The sequence below is a fragment of the Petaurus breviceps genome, unplaced genomic scaffold, assembly GCF_028583685.1.
Source record: "Petaurus breviceps papuanus isolate PSGF00001 unplaced genomic scaffold, PetGlider_PUasm1.0 90750, whole genome shotgun sequence".
NCBI lineage: Eukaryota > Metazoa > Chordata > Mammalia > Diprotodontia > Petauridae > Petaurus > Petaurus breviceps.
Window position 1 is genome coordinate 10,242,405 of NW_027187335.1, and position 21,006 is coordinate 10,263,410.

The 21,006-nt window shown below is 41.8% G+C and overlaps 3 protein-coding genes across 4 annotated transcripts in view; 2 read left to right on the forward strand and 1 right to left on the reverse strand.

Annotated features, from left to right (window-relative positions):
- ANKRD40 (ankyrin repeat domain 40) overlaps window positions 1–7,247 on the forward strand; it is a 28,774-nt gene extending 21,527 nt beyond the window's left edge. Inside the window, exons 3-5 of one of the 2 annotated variants that reach the window (XM_069067522.1) lie at window positions 1,689–2,165; window positions 3,151–3,205; window positions 7,022–7,247. In XM_069067522.1, coding sequence (XP_068923623.1) covers window positions 1,689–2,165; window positions 3,151–3,205; window positions 7,022–7,085 — 596 coding nt within the window. In that variant the 3' untranslated portion in view covers window positions 7,086–7,247. Of the gene's footprint in view, window positions 1–1,688; window positions 2,166–3,150; window positions 3,333–4,658 lie in introns of both variants that reach the window. The other variant, XM_069067521.1, reaches the window with a different exon arrangement.
- MRPL27 (mitochondrial ribosomal protein L27) overlaps window positions 1–21,006 on the forward strand; it is a 477,291-nt gene that overhangs the window by 41,662 nt on the left and 414,623 nt on the right. The gene's annotated exons all lie outside the window — the stretch shown is intronic.
- ABCC3 (ATP binding cassette subfamily C member 3) overlaps window positions 8,782–21,006 on the reverse strand; it is a 73,232-nt gene continuing 61,007 nt past the window's right edge. The window contains exons 27-31 of the mRNA XM_069067533.1: window positions 19,880–20,026; window positions 19,456–19,614; window positions 17,679–17,845; window positions 12,814–13,008; window positions 8,782–9,591 (exon numbers count right to left, since the gene is read on the reverse strand). Of these exons, the coding sequence (XP_068923634.1) occupies window positions 9,483–9,591; window positions 12,814–13,008; window positions 17,679–17,845; window positions 19,456–19,614; window positions 19,880–20,026 (777 nt within the window). The 3' untranslated portion in view covers window positions 8,782–9,482. The remainder of the gene's footprint in view (window positions 9,592–12,813; window positions 13,009–17,678; window positions 17,846–19,455; window positions 19,615–19,879; window positions 20,027–21,006) is intronic.

Consider the following 21,006-nt stretch of genomic DNA (forward strand, 5'->3'; position numbering starts at 1 on the left):
ACTATCTTTGCATAACTTCCTTTGGCTGAATTCCATAGCATTGGAGAAGGAGCAGAGACGGAAAGGGTGGGAGTAATCATAGTGGAAGTACATAATGGGAAGAACAGCAGTCAGATGATGAGGCAAGAACTCAAAGCTGAAGGACAGCATGCATTTAAACTGGTTAACTAAAGGGTTAAAATTTTCAAGAGAGAATAGTGAAGCTAAGGCAGGCAGGTCAATAGTGGAGTTTAGATGTGACTGTGAAGACAAAGAATAGTCTTCTGTCTAGATATAGTAGCTGAAGTCATGGAAGAGAACGAGATTGTTAAGTGTAAAAGAAAAGTGTTGAGGACAGACCCTTAAGATGTACCTATGTTAGAGGTCTGAAAAGACAGTGAACGGGTGGTGAGCACAAGAGGAGGAGCAATCTGATAGGGATAGGTTGGAAGAAAACCAAGTGCAGTAACCAAGAGGGAAGGGCAAGTGTATACAATAGTAAGTAATGGAGGTTAAGGACTGAAGAAGAGTCATTGGATTTGATGATTAGAAGTAGGGAATCTTGGAGAAAGCATTTTCAATACAGTGTGGAGATAGAAAGCCATGGAAAGCAAATAAGGAGAGAGTGGGTAAGAAGATAAAGAGATGTTCACTGCAGATGACTTTTAAAGAGCTTTGTCAGTAAAGGGGAGCTGAAAGATAAGATGGGAATTGAATGAAGTCAAAGGAAGGATTTTTTAAAATTGGGAAGACCTCAGTAAGTGTAATCAAATGAGGAGTGAATGAAAAGAGAGAAATTGAAGATACGTGAGAGAGGATGTGACTGCTAGAACAAGGTCCTGAAGGAATGGATGATAAATTAACAAAAAAAATTTATTAAGTGATTACTATGTGCCAAGCATTTTGCTAAGAGCTGGGGATACAAATAGGAAAAAGCAAGACAGACTCTATGAAGAGGTCAGATTTAGGATGAATAGAAAGGAAGTGTATACCATCAGTCAGATGATATATATCCAGGGGCTAGAGAGAATAGTGGCAGGGTAGATGGTAGGGCCTGGCGGTTCTTCATCTCACTGGAAGACTCCTTGGTGACTCCCAGCTCATCCAAGAAACAGTAGTATCCCTCTTCCCCTCTTAGCTGCCACATGTGCTCTGGACCGCTGTGGTTGGGGAGGAGGTAAAGGGAAAGCAATGGGGCAGGGGTTGTCATTCTTGCCAGGCTGGCCTCCATGGGATCTTGTTGGATCAGGATTCATTTGGGTACAAAGGGCTCAGAGGGCTTAGTTCTGCTGAGGAGTAGAGAGAATTTTTCTGTGACTAGTGGGAGGGACAAAAGTGTGAAAGATGATGCTAAGAAGTTTTGAGGAATGTGCAACTAAGGATCTTGTGCCAGATGGACTCAGTCTTCTCAGTGAAGTAGGAGGCCAGGTCATCTGTTGCAACTGTGGAGGAATGGTTTGGGCTGAGATCTCAGGAAAGAAAAGATTTGGAGCAAACACTGTGGAGAATGAGGTAGAAAGCTGATAAGGGAAGGAGTAGGATTATTGAGCCCCACTAAAGTTCCAAATTCATAGTTTGATTTCATGATTCACACTCAGCAAACTCAATATGGGGGGAAAATTCTTCTAATGTTAGTAATTAATCATTGGTCAAAGTATTTGTCATGTTCCTATTCCTGCTAGCTTCCTAACAGTTTTTCTCCTTTTCAGTGGAAGATGATGACGATGACCTTCCAGAGCTGAAGAAAGATTCAGAACTGCCCTTTGTTCCCAATTATTTGGCTAACCCACCCTTCCCTTTTACATATACCACCACACCAGATGGTTCAGCTCAACTGCAAAATGGGAGATCCTCCACACCTCCTTCATCACCTCCATCTGATCACTTGCTTCCCGTGGTGCCACCTGGCGAAACACCCCGACTAGGGTCCTTTTCACATGACCATACTTCCTTGGCACTACTCCAGAATGGGGATATGTCTGTTCCCTCTACCATTTTTAGAAAACCAGAAAGCATAAAACCTGGTCCTGTTTGTCAACCACCTGTGAGTCACAATCGCTCCCTGTTCTCTCCTGTCACCCCCAAGCCACCAGTGTCTCTGGATCAACAGAATGGGACTTTTACAGGACCAGCACCAGCATTCCAGCCATTTTTCTTCACTGGAGCTTTTCCATTTAATATGCAAGGTAACGTGTTAGCAGATCTGCCCTTGGGACCAGATATAGTACAGGCCCTGTGTTTCATCTTCTTTGTGAAGTACCAAGTTTGCTGCTAATGATGGTACAGTGTACTATGAGGGTACTACATAGCTATGAGAAAACAAATACAAGTAGCTGTCTTGAGTTTTTATAAAATTATACCCCAGTTTAATGGGATACAGAGGGGAGAAGACCAAAGTCTCTAAGAAGAGCACTTAAAAAGGATCTGTATTTATAGTTCTGTGCTGTTAGTCTGAGGTGAGATTTTACGTAGCAAAATTATCGTTTTTTTTAATGACTCATCATTTTGAGGTTTGACACATTCTTGCTGATAGCTTCTGTGTGAATTGCTTAAACTTAGTAACCAGCTAGCACACTAGCCTTTTACCTACCTTCTCTCCTAATTCCTCCTACCCTTTTATAACACAGTTCTTACACCCGTTTCTAAGCTTTCATTGACCAGTGAGAGACTCTCTAGCAGTGAAATCAGCCTTGCCCTTTCTGATATCTAAGACAAAAGCTCAGATTTATATAGTGATAGTTGATACTTTTAGGGCATACCATTTCATTCAGTGTGATACAGATTTGGCCATAGAAAAGCATGGAAGTATGCTAATGAAATTCTTTTCCCCATTATTCTGGAATTCCTGGGCACTAGGGCTTCATAAAAAGAAATTTTCAGAAAAGCAATTCACATACGTGTTGTAAAAACAGGATAATTGTTTTCCGCTACTTTAATTAGGATCCATATTTTAGGGCATAAGTCGTGACAAGTTCAAGCTAGGATGGGAAATCAGAAATTTGTTTTCCATGGTGGTGAGTTATAACACTACACTGCAAAACCTTAGGAGCAGAACTTTGATCTGGGAAAGATATGAAATTAAATGGGATAGAACAAAAAGAGTACTTCAGTGAGTTGGATTTCTTAAAGAAAGCAATTTATTTTGCTTTTTAAAAATTACCTTTTTTTTAGAGCTGGTACTCAAGGTGAGAATTCAAAATCCGTCTATTCGAGAAAATGACTTCATTGAGATTGAACTTGATCGACAAGAACTCACCTACCAGGAACTGCTCAGAGTGAGTTGCTGTGAACTGGGAGTTAATCCAGAACAAGTGGAGAAGATCAGAAAGTTACCAAATACTCTGTTAAGAAAGGTAAGAACATGGAGTCGAGTAGGAGGACTTCGGGTTTTTTTGCCTTATTTATTTGGAAGTCAAAATGCTGCATTAACATACCCCAGTTCCTGTTGGGCTTTATTTGAAACTTAGATAAAGGAATACAGGGTAGAAAACGAGCACAACTGAATTTCTCTAAATTCTTTTTCTGTTTATCAAGCCTAGAGATAGAGTCTATCATTCCTGAAGACATGAAAGAGAATATTCTGAATTAGCTATTCACCTGAATCTGTCCTAATAGTCCTTTGTTTTTAGCTACCCTCATAATGCATGCCTTCAGTGCCCTCTTCTAAAGTATCTAATTTAAAACATATAAAAAGGGGGCATCTAGGTGGTACAGTGAATAGAACACCGGCCCTGAAGTCAGGAGGATCTGAGTTCAAATTCCGCCTCAGACACTTAACACTTACTAGTTGTGTGACCTTAGGCAAGTCACTTAACCCCAATTGCCTTGCGTTCTCCCCTCCAAAAAGAAAAAACAAACAAACAAACAAGGATACATTTATCTGGAACTCAAAAAAAAGTTTTAAAAACAAATGTTTAAAATTTTATTTTTGTTTTTTTACATGCAACTGGGAAATAAGATGTACAGGCACTGGGGTATAGAAATCCATCTTGCCCTACTAGAAAGTTGGGTGATGGGGGAGGATATGAGAGAACAGATTGAGAGAAGGGGTATTCAACAGGCTTGCTATTTTGGGGTGGGGGTAGGGGAAAAACGGGGAAAAAATTGTAACTCAAAATCTTGTGGAAATGAATGTTGAAAACTAAAAATAAATAAATTTTAAAATAAAATATATAAAGTATATTAAGATCTGCATATAACCACCAGGACTTTTTGGTTCTCTGGATTTCCTACTTAACAGGGAACTCAGAGCTGATCTACTCACAGTGGTGCAGTGGATGGAGTGAGGCTTGGAATCAGAAAGACCTGAGTTTGAATCCTATGTCAGACACTTACTAACTGTGTGACCCTGGACAAATGAAATTCCTTCACCTCTCTAAGTCACTTCTCTCATTTATAAAATGAGGATAATGACAGCACTGCTGTGAGGATCTAATTATAAAGCATGCAAAGCACTTTGCAAACCTTTGAGCATTTTCTAGATACTGTTATTAATATATACCTATATATAATCCTGGGCTGCTCCCTCAACTGGCTTGTGTGTTTCTTTTAACTTTGACCACTGCCAGTGTTTCTGAGATTTAGCAGGTGCCAAAGTGTGGGTATAATGTAGGACATTGTACATACATATAGAAGCAAAAGGATCCTCCATTATTCATTGCTACTAATTTTTGTTTTAGGACAAAGATGTTGCCCGCCTTCAAGATTTCCAAGAGCTGGAACTGGTTCTAATGATAAACGAAAATAACTTTCTATTCAGAAATGCTGCATCAACTCTGACTGAAAGGCCTTGTTATAATAGGAGAGCTTCAAAACTGACTTACTAACGGCATCAGGGATCCTTACCACTGAGTATTGGGATGGCACATGTCAGTTCCTGTCCAAGGACAAACCATTGATCTAAAAATCAAGGCTAATGCCCTAAAATTCTGCAGTTACCTGAGAGGACCATGGGTACCACAGCATAGTGCATACTAACGCAGTTCTGCCCTATAGCTGTCAATGACAATTGCAGAGCAGAATACTTAACCTGTTCTGACCAAGTAGAAACCCCCAACCCATAAGCAGTGGTGCTGCTCTTCCTTGTCTGTTGGTGCACAAACTCCATGCTTAAAGCTTCAAATCCCTGAAAAGTTGCCCAGAGAGACAAAAGCTAAAGGTTTCTTTATAGAGTATGTTTTATCTGCAAAATGAAAGAGCCCCCTGTCGAAAGGGCAGAGGGTGGAGCCTGTTCTTAAACCAAATTCTTAAATGCTGCCTTGATGAAAGGAAATGCTCTTTTCCTGGTGGTGAATGCACACAGCTCCCATTTAGTATAAGCTAAATGGAGTGGGGAATAATAGCCTGAAAAAATATATCTGGCTAAGGACAGTTTCAAAGCTTCAGTATGTTGGGGGCAAATACCGGTACCAGATAGACGAATTTATGTGACTTGCAGCTATAAGGCAATGTATTCGTAAATGTTAACTCAGGTTAAAGGTATTTAAGGCCACAGTAACATACCCTAGTTGTAAATATGCTGTCAACCAAAATAGCTTCCCTCCTGTTTTCCTTTGTAAGAACCCATTCATGACTGCTTATCTGTTCACAGTATGAAACTCATTGCCTAGAAAATAGGTATATCTGCATTAACTTCTTAGTGGTCACTAGAGGTCTCTCTAATGCTTCCTAAAAGAGTAACCAGATTTTTTTACTCCTTGAAGCAATTACTGTCATCAACATGCTTAATTTTAACATGTAAAAAGAGCCCAAATGCTGCAGTCCCAGGGTCTCCACCTTCACTTTCCATTAGAATTGAAAAGCAATTTTAAGGTTGTTCTGTTGCTATTTTGAAGGCTATTGTGAAAAACATAGCAGAAAAGGGGTTAGCATCTTTATTTTTATATCAAAGATAAAGTTTATTTTAAAATTATTAGGATTTCTATGCAACTTGAAATTCTCTGTTGCTTTTGTAAGCAAATTATGTTGGGTCTTTGAGTTCTGTGTTTTTCTACTTAAAGCCAATTGTAAGCCTCATATGACTTTCTGGAATAAGTTAATTGAGAAAAACTGATTAAACTCTTGTGCATGGCATAAGAATTTTTTTAATGAATTAATTCAAGGTTCTTTTTTCCTTCCGGTGTCTTTAGTGCTAAAGAAAAGTTACTGTCTTGTTTAATTAAACTAACAGCTTAACTTCAGAAAGAAGAATTAGCACACTTAAACAAACAAGATGGTGGGGGACAGGAAGCCAGCTGTTGAGTGGCATCCCTGCTGTCTTAGGAAGCTTTTTCCCCATAGTGCCTATAGTTTCCAAAGAAACTTAACTTCCTAACTGTGTTAACTTAATTTTATTGGAACACTACAATTTAGTGAGAATGTACAAAAGATGTCAGTGGAATAGAATGTTGTCCTGAGGTAATGGCCTCCTGCTGCTACCTAAATGCTGAAGCTGGGTTGAGGTGTTTTTCAAGGCCAGCTTAATCCAGTGTCAATCTGTTTTGCAACTTTATTCTTGTTCTACCAAATTACTGATTGTGACTTACCCTTGTACTAGGTGTTTATATAGTAAAATGAAGCTTATTTATTACTTACCTACTTTCACCTAAGTGGTTTAAGGTAGAGGCCTTCCTTATGCTTCAGCCAACTGGAAAGTGAATTTGCTCAGAAGTACCAACCATTTTTTGTTTGCTTTGGAAAAAAGATTTACCATTGTACTGATATGATGAAGGCCAGGCCTCTATCAGAGGAAGTAAGCCTACCATGACCTCACCTTGAACCTACTTAGAATAAAACTCTTCTAGTCACATGTGATAGTAGTTGGTGGCTGGATATGTCTCTCCAACGTAGCAAGTTAGACACAACCCAGGGTAGTTCTCAGACTATTTCTGTCTTCAGTCAGCTCTGAAAATAAAGTCAAAACAAAGGGACTTGGGGACTCAGAGTTGAATTATTGACCTGGTGTAGACTTGCCCTAAACTTATCTTCTTCCTAAAACTATGTCTGGTCAGTTGGTTGAAACTCACATTTAGCATCTGAATTATAATGCACAGTTGCTGGTAGGTGAGTTTAATGTCTTAATCTATGCATTCAGAGAAATATTTTTATATGCTTTGTGTAATTTATAACAAGGATTTTTTTTAGCTTTGTTAACTGTGAATCTCCCCCAACTGCATAATTAAAGCATGTGTTCACACCATGTATAAACATCTGAAGGTTTTTTTTTCATGCATTGCTATTTAAACATAACAAGTATTATTAAAATTAAATATTAACTAAAAAAAATTAAATATTAACTGCCTGAAGTCTGGATTATTTCATTCCTAGTTTTTACTACAATACCACAACATCTATAAACTAGGGTAAAGTCTCAGGGGAAAGAATCTTTGGAATAATAGACGTTTTCTACTCCTGGACCTTCTGCTACAACCATGTTGTCATTGTCATCCAGAGATGGACATTTTATTTAGTGTCCTTTTCACAGTCCATAGCAGAATCCTTTATTTCCTCAGAGCAATCAAGCACTCAAAATATAGAAGTCATTGCTGCTTAACCAAATTTTGTGATAATCACATTTAAATTCTAGAACAGAGACTGTCTCCAGCTATCAGCTTCTGTCACAGCACCAATAAGAGCAGAGGCCTCCAAGGACAGGAAAGGAGGAGCAAACTTACACCTTCAGTTCTTTAGGAAAGATGCAGAATTTATGTTGTTTTAAGGAAGCCAGAGCCTCAAAAAACAGGCCTTATTCCAAATTGGCCTAATAAATCAGAATGTATCACTGAGACCTTTTCTTAGCACCAACTAGAGGCAGAATAATTTGGGCATGTGTGCTCACATAGTTGTTTTATCATAAGAATGGAAGACTGCCCTGCGCCCATAAAGATCTGAAAAGAAGCAGCCTGCCAAAAAAAATGTGATTAACCTTTTAACAAATGGTCCTGCAACAGAGACTGACCCAAAGTATGTGGGAAAACTAGATCAAAGAAGGTATCTATATACCAGCTACAAACCCACTCAAGGCAAATTAAAGCAAACCCAGAAGCAAAGAAGTCATAACATATTGAGAAGAAAAGACATGCGATATAGAGAGATGACTCCCTCCACCCACCCAACACTCCCACCCACCCCCAGAAAAAAAAGCAACTAAGCCTTAAATAACAAAAGAGATTTGTTTCGTTTCACAAGCTTGGCACTTGAAGCGAACTTTGCCCCAAAGAAGCTAAACCTGTTTTGATTCCCCTGCTTAAAGATTTGGGATTTAATTTGCAGCTCTGACACCTTGTTTACTAGCCTGGGATTGTTAAATTGTATAGACAGAGGTATCAGCACATCTGTACCACATTTGGCTTCTAGAAACAAGAAGGAAGGTTATGTAGGCTTCACACAGAGCCAGACAGAATCAACCACACCTACTCTGTTCTCAGGCCTTGTGGGGGGAGCATATTAACAAAACCCCCACAACTCCCAGCCTCACTGAAAAGAGTTGCTAGCTGGTCTTAAGAGGATGAATGTAGGAATTCTTAGGGCCCTTTAACCCCAGAGTCAGTTTTCCCCAGTTCTTACATTCTAGATTCCAGGTAGATAAAAGGGCCCTTGTTACCTTTTTATCAGAATCTACACAATTAGCAAAAGCAAATGCTTTTCACCTGGGTAGTCATGGAAGCCAAAAGGCTCAGCATTTGAATTTTCCAGACACTGGAAGCAAACGCATCAGGTAAATGTGTTTACTCTCCTCTTGAACCCTTATAAACACACACACACACACACACACACACACACACACACACACACACACACACACACACACACACACGAGAAACGGGTGGTTACCATATATCCTTTATTTCATCAGTACTCCAGCTTTAATGGCTTCATGTCATTATACCAAAGTGTAGGACCTGAGGTCTACCTACAGGTGCCAAAGTATGTTTTTGGGCTTGATATTCTTCCCAGTATAAAAGATTTATTTTTAAATACCTTTGTATAGAAAATATGAGAAAAAAAAGGATTTTTTAGGGGTAGGTTTTGGGACCTGCAAGGGTATCATTCTAGATTTTATTTTTATATACTTTTGTATAGAAAATTTGAGAATACAGATTTGGGGCTGAGTTTTGTGGTGGCTAAAGCGTCATTCCAATTCAAGTTGATATTGAAGGAGCAGTGCTGTGAAAAGAGCACAGGATTGGGAACGAAGAGACCTGTATTCTAACTTTGGCATTGCCAGTAAGAGACTGTCATTGTGGGCAGGCCCCATTTCCACATGAAGTAACTTGCCACAGGTTCTAGTGTTAGGATCTGAATCTTCCGGCGCCCAGTCTGTCATTTTCTACAGTACCAAACTGCTTCCCTTTAAAGCAAGGGGATTGGATTAAATGAACTATCAAGTTCTCTTTTTGCTTTCGAGTTCTGCAATTCTTTGCACAGTATTCTTTAAAAAAAAATTTTTTTTAAAAGGTCCACTGTATTATTTTCCCCTGTAAAGGGAAGCCAGGAATAATCAGAAAAAAATGTGGAGAGTCCATTTAGGCAAGTCCAGCATCTTTGGCCATCCCATAGAAGATGCCTCTGGCCATGATGAGATTTGTTGGAGAATCAAATTCTGCTATTGTCCCTTTGTCCAAAACCAGGACCCTGTGCCAGAGAAAGGAAAAGTCAGATGCTTATCAATAGCCAAATCCTCCAAATCCCACTGGGTGGAAAATAAAGAAACCTTCCCCCTTGCCCACCTGCCTTTGGGGGACCACACTGGGCTGGAGAAAAGATAACATACATCATTTCCCTGCATAGAAAGCAAGGTGGAGAATATACATCCTGTGCGCGTGCGTACTTTATAGATCCTTTTTCTTTCCCTGTAAATGGGGTGATTTCAGGGATAAAACACAAGGCCTGATTCATCTCTGCCCGCTTAGCAGCTGCAATCTTGCCTAATGAGTCCTCTCCCTGCCCGGCTCCTCTCTGAACAGTCACATGGTACCACAGGGGATGGGGAGAGGCTGCCCGGGTCGGTAGCTGCAAACCCCAGCCCTTCATTGCTTTGAGTCCTCTTTCTTTCTAAAAGTGCACATACAAAGGCGGAGGGATTGCTAACGAAGCCCAAACAGTTTCTTCTTCTTCACCACAGGGAGGGAGCCCGGCTGCAGCATGAGGCCAAGCTGACGGCGTGTGCAGGGGAGGCCGCAGGGGTCATCTCTATAACTAGATGGGGAGTTGTGGCTGTGATCCCAGAGGCAGCGGCAAAGTTCACCAAAACACCCACGGGGCGATCCCTCCGCCCCCCTGTCTCCTGCTATTCTTCCCAGCCTGGCTGCTGTGTTCTCTTATTCTCCCAGCTTCTAGCCAGCTTTGTTCTGCCTCAGCCAGATGAATGACATCCTTGCTCACAATGAAGCTGCCTGGGGAAAAAGAGCCAGGCCCAATTCAGGCTGATTGCCACTGTCCACCTGTGCCCTGAGCCCAGGCCAGAGGAAAAGCCAGCTGGGGTGGGGGTGGGCCCTGTGGTGGGGGAGCAGGGAGGGAAAGAAGAGAGAGGATCTGCAATTTCTGGTCTTCCTTTATTTCCCCAAGGGGGGCCCTGCTCTGCTGCTCTCCATCTCTTTGGGGGAGAAGAATCCTGAGCTGTGGCTTTTGTTTCTTTCTTAGGGAGGGGTAAGGAAGAGACTCTGAATATGGTTCCCCATTTAGTCAGATGCACATCCCTGTTATCTTAATTCTCTGGAAGGATGTGCTTCTCTGTAAAGGAGATTCCACTTTCTCCACTACCACCAAGCCTCATCTTGACCCAGAAGGATATAGGTTCCCCCTGCCCAAGTAAGGGGAATTAAAATGATATCTGCGGCAGTACGGTACAGTGAGGAAAAGGCTGGTTCTTGACTATGAAGACTTGACTAAGCCCCTGCTTTCCTATGTGACTTTGGATTAGCCACTTAAATCTCTCTGGGCCTCTATTTTCTCCTCTGTAAAATGAGATCAGATTATAGGTCCCTTCCAGTTAAAAAATCTATGATCCCATGAGCCCCAACTCTTCTAGAAGTTGCCTTGCCCTCAAGGCTCACCCCACTGCTCTGCTTCTTCTAATGGCCACCCCTTATGTACAGCCCAGGCTGGCCAAGGGACTCCATGTTCTTTGGGGTTCCTCTGCTGGCCCAAAGAAAGTCATTGCCTGTGGAGAGCGAAGGATCCTTGTTTCCTATCCTAAGGAAAGCCCAGAACAATCACTTTCCTACAAGAACCCATAGCCGGAAACTGGTAACAGTGAATATTCTTGCCTTCAAACCTTTGCTCACATTCTTCTCTCCTTGCCATAATAGTAATGGGGAAAAGCATTATTATAAATGTTTATTATATGCCCAGCACTGCAGTAAATTCTGAGGCTACATACAGAAAAGAGAGACAGACCCTGTTCCTCAAGGAGCTAACATTCTAATTGGGTCAGACTATATAGAGGAGGGGTCAGTTTCATGGCAGATGGAAAAACCAGGAGGTACTGAGGGTCTTCCAGGCAAAGTAGGGGCCACAGATGACAAGACCTCAAGGCCCTCAGACATGAATGGCAGGGCAATGGGTCCCCCCACCATACTTTCCTTCACTCCTGATTCTCAAGCCATTTCCTCCTGCTACCTTGTCTCTCTCTTTCCCCTCCTCCCCTTTCCCCAGTGGTAACCTTCTTCCACCCACCCCCACGTCTGGAACCAAGAACCATGATCACATACCCTGCTATTGTTCCTGGATGGGGTGTATCAATATCTTCGCCTATGCCCTCACCAATTTTGTAACTTTCTGAACCAAAATGCCCCTCACTGGCCACCACTCCCTTTTGTGTTTTGTAAGCTCTCGGAGAGCATGGATTATCTTCATTTTTATATTTGCATTTCCAGTACTTAACTCAGAACTTGGCACATAGTAACCAATCACTTAAATGCTTATTCATTTTTTTCATTCATTATTGGGAAATGGGCAGTGGATCCAAGGGTTGGAGTAAGAGAGGGGCTCTGAGTTATCTCTTGCAGAGGTAGGGATGAGGGAGAGGGGTGGCATCCAGCAAAAAAAAAAGTATTACATATACATACATAATGTTCACACATACATACACACATAATAAACCTATTATGTGTATATACATACGTGTGTGTGTATGTCCTAGCTATGTGACTCTGGACAAGTCACTTAACTTCTGTTGCAGTTTCCTTATCTGTGCTTAGCACACAGACACATTCACATATATAAATGCATATATATAGACATGTATGTGTGTGTCTGTGTGCAAGTGGGAGCATGTGTAGCCTTCCCTTACCCCCACCCCCACCCCCATTAACCATCTTCTCAAGGCTCAGTTCAAGTCCCACCCAACCTTCCCAAACAGCCCACAACGGCTGCTGTTTCCTCTGAATTCCTGTATCACTTGTCTATATTACTCATTGGGCACTTAACATAATGAGTACATTACACTGTAATTTATCTTTTCATGTATATGTCCTGTCTTTCCAAAGTGCATGAAAACTATCTAAGGGCAGAGTCTGCATTTTTGTATAGATTCTTTTTTTTTTTAATTTAAGGAATAATACAAGCATTTCTATAACATAGTATGATCCAAAAAGGATGAAACTGCAAATTTCCAATGTGCAACTTGTATAAATTGTATACATCCTTTATATTCTTTGCAGGTCTCTTACATAGTTGATACTCAATAAATGTAGATGGATATATGATGATAACAGATGGGAGCCCCTTTAAGAATCTGTACCCCCTCCCTTTACCCAAAGTAATAGTGTCTTGTTTTCTTCATTTGCCCACATAATTCTCAATATTACCATGAATTGAGTTATAGAATCTAAAATATTGCCATGTGCCTCTCACCTGGTATAGTCCATGATGGTGTTGAGCCTGTGGGCGATGGTCAACACTGTACATCCCTCAAACTGGGTCCGAATGGTGGCCTGAATGAGGTTGTCTGTCTCCAGATCAATGGCTGCTGTGGCCTCATCCAACACCAGGATACGACTCTTCCGGAGCAGGGCCCTGGCTAGGCACACAAGCTGCCTCTGCCCCACACTGGGGAAGGACAGGGAGTCTCAAGATATACCCCAGTGCCTTCTGGTCAAGCCCCTTCTCTACTTCCAATATCAGTGCAATAATCCACAGTCCTGACTCTTTGACCTCTACTTTCCAAATGACAATATGTCTCTCCCATCCATACTTGCTTGCTTCACTGTCATCCTGCAATTCACTTGGCTGGGGCATGGGAACAATCAATTAGTCAGCCAACAAACATTTATTATGCTTTTGTGCCAGGCAATATACTAAGTACTACAGATATGGAGGGGGGGAGCCCACAATCCCTATTTTCAAGGAGCATATATTCAAAAGGGGGAAATATCATGGAAAGAGCAACATGAAAGCTGAGTCCCAGTGACAAATACTGACCCTCAGCAAAATCGTGAAATCAGAAAGATCGTTCTTGGGACAAGTCAATCCTTTTCCCATTAGAATGTAAACTCCTTGAAGGTGGAGACTGTTTTGCTTTGGTCTTTGAACCCCCCAGTACAATGCCTAGCACATAATAATTGCTTAATAAATGTTTGTTGATTAATTGATCAATATTCTGATATTCTTTCCTTTCTCTGATCAAAACCTACTTTCTAGTAAAGACTGAATGCTAGCCATTTATACTTTAGTCTAAATAAGAGAAAGTCAACTGCCTTAGGTATTTTTCTTTAAGTCTCCTCTCTCACTATGGAATGAAGACTGGGTTCCCTCTTAAAGAAATTGCATATGTCACTAGACCTATAGAGGAAGGTATTTGAAGACCCCTGAAATCATAATATATAGAGAAATACAAGTGAAGTTTATCAGAGCTGTGGCCCCCCCTGTGTGTGTATGTGTGTATGTATACACATGTGTGCCATACATGACAGCTACAGCAGTAGGGATAAGACCATGGGACTCTGGATCTGCCACCCCAACCTTTGACCTTGGCCGCTGAATCCTGACCATGAAAAAAGAATCTCTTCAGTCTCTGAAGCAGCTCTTTCCCCACCTGCTTAAGAGTGCATTTCTCTTCTGTCTCTCAACTTGGATGAGTCACTAGTACTTGTAAGAGAGCCAGGTCTCCTCTCTCTGCTGGCTGACCTCACCCCCAACTAATGAAGATTTTGGCTAGGGAGTGACAAATTGTGTACAGAAATGGGGCTGATTTACAGGGTGGAAAGGTGGAGAAGTGTTGGCAAAGGGCTTAAGCTGAATTTGCAGCATCTAGAAACTCAGGCAAAGGAGCAGGAAATCTTGCAAAGATAGCAACAATCTCCTCTGATCTCCCCAGGAAACTCAGAGTAGGAAGATTATCCCAGGATACTATTCCAACCTGTATATAATAATGATAATTATAAAACTACCATTTATAGAGTGCCTACTGTGTGCCAGACACTGTGCTAATCACTTTTCAAATATCTCATTTGATCCATAAAACAACCTTGAGAGGTAGGTTAGCATATTACAATTAAGGAAGCAGAGATTGTGACTCGCCCAAGGTTACACAAAATATCCAAGGCTGGATCTGAACTCAGGTCTTCCTGAGACTTCTGACTCCAGGCCCAGTGCTCTACCCATTGTACCATCTAGCTATCTGAACATCCATCTGAAAAAATCTTCTCTTTCCTTTAAGTCTCCAGGGAAAAATGTTCCCTGTGGATCAATGCCCAGGCTGTCAGGAAGTTTTTTTCTCTCATCTGATCCTTGCCTCTTTTCTAACAAAGGTTTCTTTTCTAACAAAGGCATTTGTGCTCATACTCATAGGCTTATAGATGAAGAGGCAGAAGAGACTGAGTCCATCCCCTTCATTGCACAGATGAGGAAACTGAGGCTTGGAATAGTTAAATGACTCCACTAAACTGGGCAACGGGGAGTGCCCAGTGTCTACTAAAGTGACCTCATGTTTTAGAGAGGTGAAGACGGACGGATGACAAAGCAGCAAAAAAAAAGTGAGGGGAATCCTCACAACAAGAGAGTGGAACTGGAGTTATGTTATTAATATGATCACATTAATGGGGTGGGTCACATACATGCTTGTTCACATACCCCACAACATGTTTGTACAGGAGAAGTCAAGTTAGACTAAGTCTAAAAGGGAAGCCTGAAGGAAGGCAGTGTGGAGGGCATGAGGGGGGTATCTCATCCCTTGCTTGAGGGGGGATAGTACATAGTAGGGAAGGGATCTGGGGGGGAATGATTATATGTACATAATCCTGGGGTCTTTTTTTAGTACTAACTGGCTGTCTGCAGAGTCACTGCCCATCTACCAAAAAGCAGATGTGAGACAAAGTTGAGACCTGGGGCCAACTAGCTATTATGGAGAAGGGTACAAGCATCAATTAAGCCCATTATTATTAATTAAGCTTATTATTACCTGCCTACTAATACAAGCTAGACATTGTACTAAGCTGTTTACAAATATTCTTATTTGATCTTCACAAGGAAGTAGATGCTATTATTATCTCCATTTTACAGATATGGAAACTTTGACAGTCATATAGCTAGTAAGTGTGTGAAGCTAGATTTGAACTCAGGTCTTCTGGATTCCAGGCCTGGCACTGTCTTAATTTCAATTTTATTAATCTCTCCTTTTGTTTTCAGAATTTCTAATTTGGTATTTAGTTGGGGATTTTTAATTTGTTCTTTTTCTAGGTTTTTTTTTTAGTTGCATACCCAATTCATTGATCTCTTCTTTCTCTATTCATACAAGCATTTAGAGATATAAAACTTCCCCTAAGAACCCACTTTCACTGCATCCCTTAAGTCTTGGTATGTTATTTCATTATTTTCATTCTCTTGGATGAAGTTACCAATTGTTTCTATGATTTGCTGTTTGGCCACTCATTCTTTAGGATTAGATTATTTAGTTTCCAATTAATGTTTAGTTTATCTTTTCATGGCCCTTTATTACATGTAATTTTTATTGCATCATGATACGAAAAGGATGCTTTTAATATTTCTGCCTTTCTGCACTGGACTGTGAGGTTTTTATTACCTAGAACATGGTCAATTTTTGTGTAGGTGCCATATACCAAGAAAAAAGTATATTCCTTTCTATCCCATTCAGTTTTCTCCAGAGGTCTACCGTATCTAACTTTTCTAAAATTTTATTCATCTCCTTAATTTCTTTCTTGTTTATTTTGTGGTTAGATTTATATCTATTTTATTGGGTTTTTTTTTCATAAAACCAGCTCTTAGTTTTATTTATGAGTTCAGTAGTTTTCTTAATTTCAATTTTATTAATCTCTTCTGGCACTCTATCCACTGTGCCACCTAGCTGCCCTGCCTGGCACATGGTAAGCACTATATTAATAATATAGCTAATGTTTCTATGGTGATTTTTGATTTACAAAGTTTTATACATGTATATATGCATGTATGTATGTATATATGTATGTGCCTTATCTTCCTTGAGCCTCTTAACAGCCCTGTGAGTGTTTAGGTAATATAGATATCATTATCTCTATTTTGTAAGAGGTAATATTGGCATAATGGAGAGAGAGCTGGTCTTAGAGTCAGGAAGACCTGAGTTCAAGTTCTACCTTTGACGTATACTGGCCATGCAACCTTAGGTTAGGCATTTAACTTCTCAGTGTTTCAGGCAACTCTAAGAATAAATTACAGAAGAGGTGCTTCTGGGAGTTACTTCCCTGGGAGTTCCTTATTCCAAGTATCACAGGTCTAATTCAATATAAAAAAATGCCATTTTTTCAGATAAAAAAAGAGGCTCTGGCAGATTGTGAGTTGTGCATGTGTCAGACAGCTGAAAAGTAAGGGAAGCAGGATTTGAACCTACACCTCTGCTGGCCCCAGGTATGGAGCTTTTTGTACTGTGACTTTGAGAAGTCCCAAGTGGTTTTCTAATCCAGCCACAAGCTTCCTGGTCAGACTTTGATTCCTGTGTAAATTAATAATTAATAGGAATAACTGATATTATGGGGGTGGACAGCTAGGTGGCACAGCTGATAGAGCACCAAGCCTGGAGTCAGGAAGATCCGAGTTCAAATCTGTCCTCAGACAGGCTGTGTCACCCTGGGCAAGTCACTTAACCCTGTCTGCCTCAGTTTCCTCATCTATAAAACGATCTGGAGAAGGAAATGGCAAATCATGCCAGTATCTTTGCCAAGAAAACCCCAAATGGGGTCATGGAGAGTCAGGCATAACTAAAACAAATAAACAACCAAAAAATAACTGATCTGACATGCCAGTGTTAACAAAGATAGTAAGTACAGAAGTAGGTCTTCCTAATGACCAATCCACACACTATTCCATTAGTATGCTCAGATATGTACACATTCCTAAAAGCCTTCAGGTGTGACCAATCCCTTGGGGTCATGCCCTGGTCTTGAGGAAGTGTTTCCTCCTAACAGAACTTATCTTCTTACCAGTCCAAGGAATTTCAGCTGAGACCCTAGTGCAAGTCAAGCATACCTCTAGGCATTGCTCAAAACCCGGGACCACCAAGTTAAAAGGTCAAAAACTCCCAAACAGCCTTGGTCAGACATGGTCCCTTCCCTGCTGCTGAGGAATAGATGGGCACAGGGAGGACTCAAGCAATCACCTGATCATACTGGGGTAAACAGCTATGCCAGCCTCAGCCTCAGTCGGGGGGGGGGGATGGGGAGGTTCTATTTCAGAGCTGCTCAAGGGCTTGGGTTCTGGACTATTTGTTCTAGAGTTCCCAGCTTTCTTACCTAAGGTTCTCTCCTCCCTCAGAGCATTCAAAATCAAGGCCCTGTGGCTGTGACCTCACAAACTTGTGCAGGCTGGAGAGTTCCAAGGCTTGCCACATTTCCTCATCAGAATATTTGCCAAAAGGATCCAGGTTCATTCTGAGTGTCCCTGAGAACAGGACTGGGTCCTAGGGAGACAAAGGAACATCAGTGAGGGACAATAATAGGTCACTTTAAGGCTTGCAAAGAATTTAAAATACATTATTGTCAACTGATCATTACAATTAATTGTTAGGTAGATACTATTATCATCATCCCTATTTTACAGACAAGGAAACAAAGCCTCAAAGAAGTTAAACGAATTATTTGATTCTTTTGCTTATTTGATTTATTAAGCTAATTATAATTAATTAAACTTATTGTTATTATTTTTTATTGTTGCTAAGTCGCATCTGACTCTTCATGACCCCATTCGGAGTTTTCTTGGCAAACATAATGATTTGCCATTTTTCCAGCTCATTTTACAGATGAGGAAACTGAGGCAAACAGGATTAAGTGACTTGCCTAAGGTCACACAGCTAGTAAGTACCTGAAGCTGGATTTGAATTTGGGAAGATGAGTTTTCCTGACTCTAGCCTGGTGTTCTATCTACTGTGCCACCTAGCTGCCCTACTATTTATTATTATTACCTGCCTATTCACTTTGCTAAGCCCTTTACAAATTTTATCTCATGATCCTCACAACGTCTCAAAAGCTATTATTATCTCTGTTTTACTGATGAGGAAACTGAGACAGACAGTGACTTGCCTAGAGACACACAGTTAATAAGTAACCAAGGCAAGACTTGAACCCAGGTCTTTCTGACTCCATGTTTAATACTTTATTCATTACACTATGCCCCTTCTATGAATCACGTATAGGTCTGGGGACCCACTGAGCCCAAAACAGGGGCTGAAGAGAGAGTAAATGAGATCAGAGCAATTTCATCCCTGGGAACTGAAAAAGCAGCGAGCCCAATAGAAAATCTCCCAGTGAATCCTGGCCCCCCACGCCCTGCACAGCTGCGATAAACCCCAACTCGAACATCCTTTGCCAATCACAAAGTCTTCTTGTTAACCAGGAACCACGAACAGCCTAATCTGACTCCAAAATGTCCAGTCGGCAGAAAACAAATCCCAGGAAAGCCAGGAGGAGAAAAAAGTCACACAGATGTCCACTCTGCAAGACTGAGAGATGCAGAGTGACTGGCAGAGAGACAAAGGCAAGTAGAGTGACCCACAGGCCTCTTCCAGGGGAGCATGCAGGACCCAGGGCTCTATCTACTATTCAAATCAACAGACCCTGTTGTTCTCCAGGCTTTTCCTTCTGTAATTTCCTACTGCTTCATACCCTTCATAAGGAGCCACACAGCCTGTTCAACACACAGTAAAGTCTGAGAGTCAGAGCTCCCAGGCTAGAGGAGATATGGTCAGGCCCCTAGACTCTGGTCAGTTCCCTAGGTTTATAGAGGCTAGGCTCAGCATGGTACAGTGGAATATATGCTGGATTTTGGAAAGGACCTGGGTTTGAAGCCCAATTCTGCCATTTACTAGCTGTGAGACCTTGGATAAGTCATATAACTTCTGTTTCCTCATCTGTAAAAGAAGGGGTTTGAAACCGATGGCCTCTAAGACCCCTCCTATCTCTAAATCTATGACCATGGGTTGGCATTGGTTCCCCATGGCTGCTGAGAGGATAGTTTATCCAGTCCTATGGCAAGTAAAAGACCATGATCCCAGCTGTGAAGAATGCCTTGTACCTGGGGAATAATGGTCAGCATGGAGCGTAGGTCATGGAGGCCAATGGATGCAATGTTGACTCCATCGATGTGGATCTCTCCCTGAGCTGCCTCCAGGATACGAAACAGGCAAAGGGTCATGGATGATTTGCCAGCCCCAGTTCGGCCCACAATTCCAACCTGGGTGACAGTGGGAAGGAAACATGGAATGGTGAAAGAGCAATGCTGTGCTGGGGAAAGGGTAGGGAGAGTGCTGCAGACACCTTGGAGTCCTGAACTCCTCGAACCTTAGAGCACCAGAAGAAATAGAGAGAAAGGATCAGGGATGGGGGCAGTGAGTCTACCGGCATCCCCCTCTTTAAGAGCTGTGTTATGTAAGCCCTGTTACATATCCCCTGCATGCAACTCTGAATAGCAGCGTACTAGGCCCAGGGGTTTTATGTACCTTTTCTCCACCCTTCACTAGCAGACTCAAATTCTTCAGCACCAGCTCCAAGCCTTCCCGATAACGTACAGAATAGTTCACAAACTCCACCTCTCCTTGATGGGGCCAGTCAGGGGGTGGGCGGCTGCCCTCGATCACCCAGGGGGCCTGGGAGGAGAGATGGGGAGAAGGAGAGACAGCAATGACCGTGGCAAGCATTCTGGTCCGGGGATCCCTCAACTCCTCTCTATTCCCCCAAGGCATCAGCTGCTTTCTAGTTTGCCTGACTTTCTTCTCTCTCCTCTCCCTGTTCAGCCTGGATGCCTTACAGTCAGCAATTTTAATACAACTCAAATATGCTAGAATTTCTTATTCCCTCGCTCTACCGCTGGACTTAACATACCTAAACATCTCACAGCCCTGCTGAACGACACAGACTGTGGAGTATTGCTAGGGGAAATTACAAAAACATGCTGACTGAGCCTGATATAAATTCATACTCTCCAATCTGAACTGGGCCCTTGGTGCTTCTTGGGAATTCATTTCTACATCTTTTATTAAGTAAGTCGCTATCCCCGTTCTCCCCAACAGCTGCTCCAAACCCTCCCAGATGACTCTACTTTCTGGAAGACACAGAGAACATGCAGTGCAGGCTGTTTGATATTCTAGACAGCTAGGGGGCACAGTGGATGGAGTAGCTGGTCTGAAGTCAGGAAAACATAAATTCAAATCTAGCCTTGGGCGCTTACTAGTTGTGTGACCCTGGGTCAGTCACTTTACCTCTGTTTGCCTCAGTTTCCTCAACTAGAAAATGAGGCTAATAATAGCACCTACTTCTTAGGGCTGTTGTGTAGGTCAAATGAGATATCCGGAAAGTGCTTAGCACAACGTCTGGTCTATGATAGGTCCTATATAAGCGCTATTCCTTGCCTCCTTCATCTTTCCAGTCATCACCACACCCTTCTCACTACCACACCAGTTCTTTTTATCCTTGTCTCAGAGAACAAAGTGATTCTCCCCCCCTCCCATGCCAAGGCTAAGACCTTAACCGGGCTCTTATAACTTCTTCTCTGCCCTGGGAATTTAATCTACTCTCTACCCCCTCTTTCTTTGGGCAGTTGGGTGGCATAGAGTGCAGGCCTGAAGTC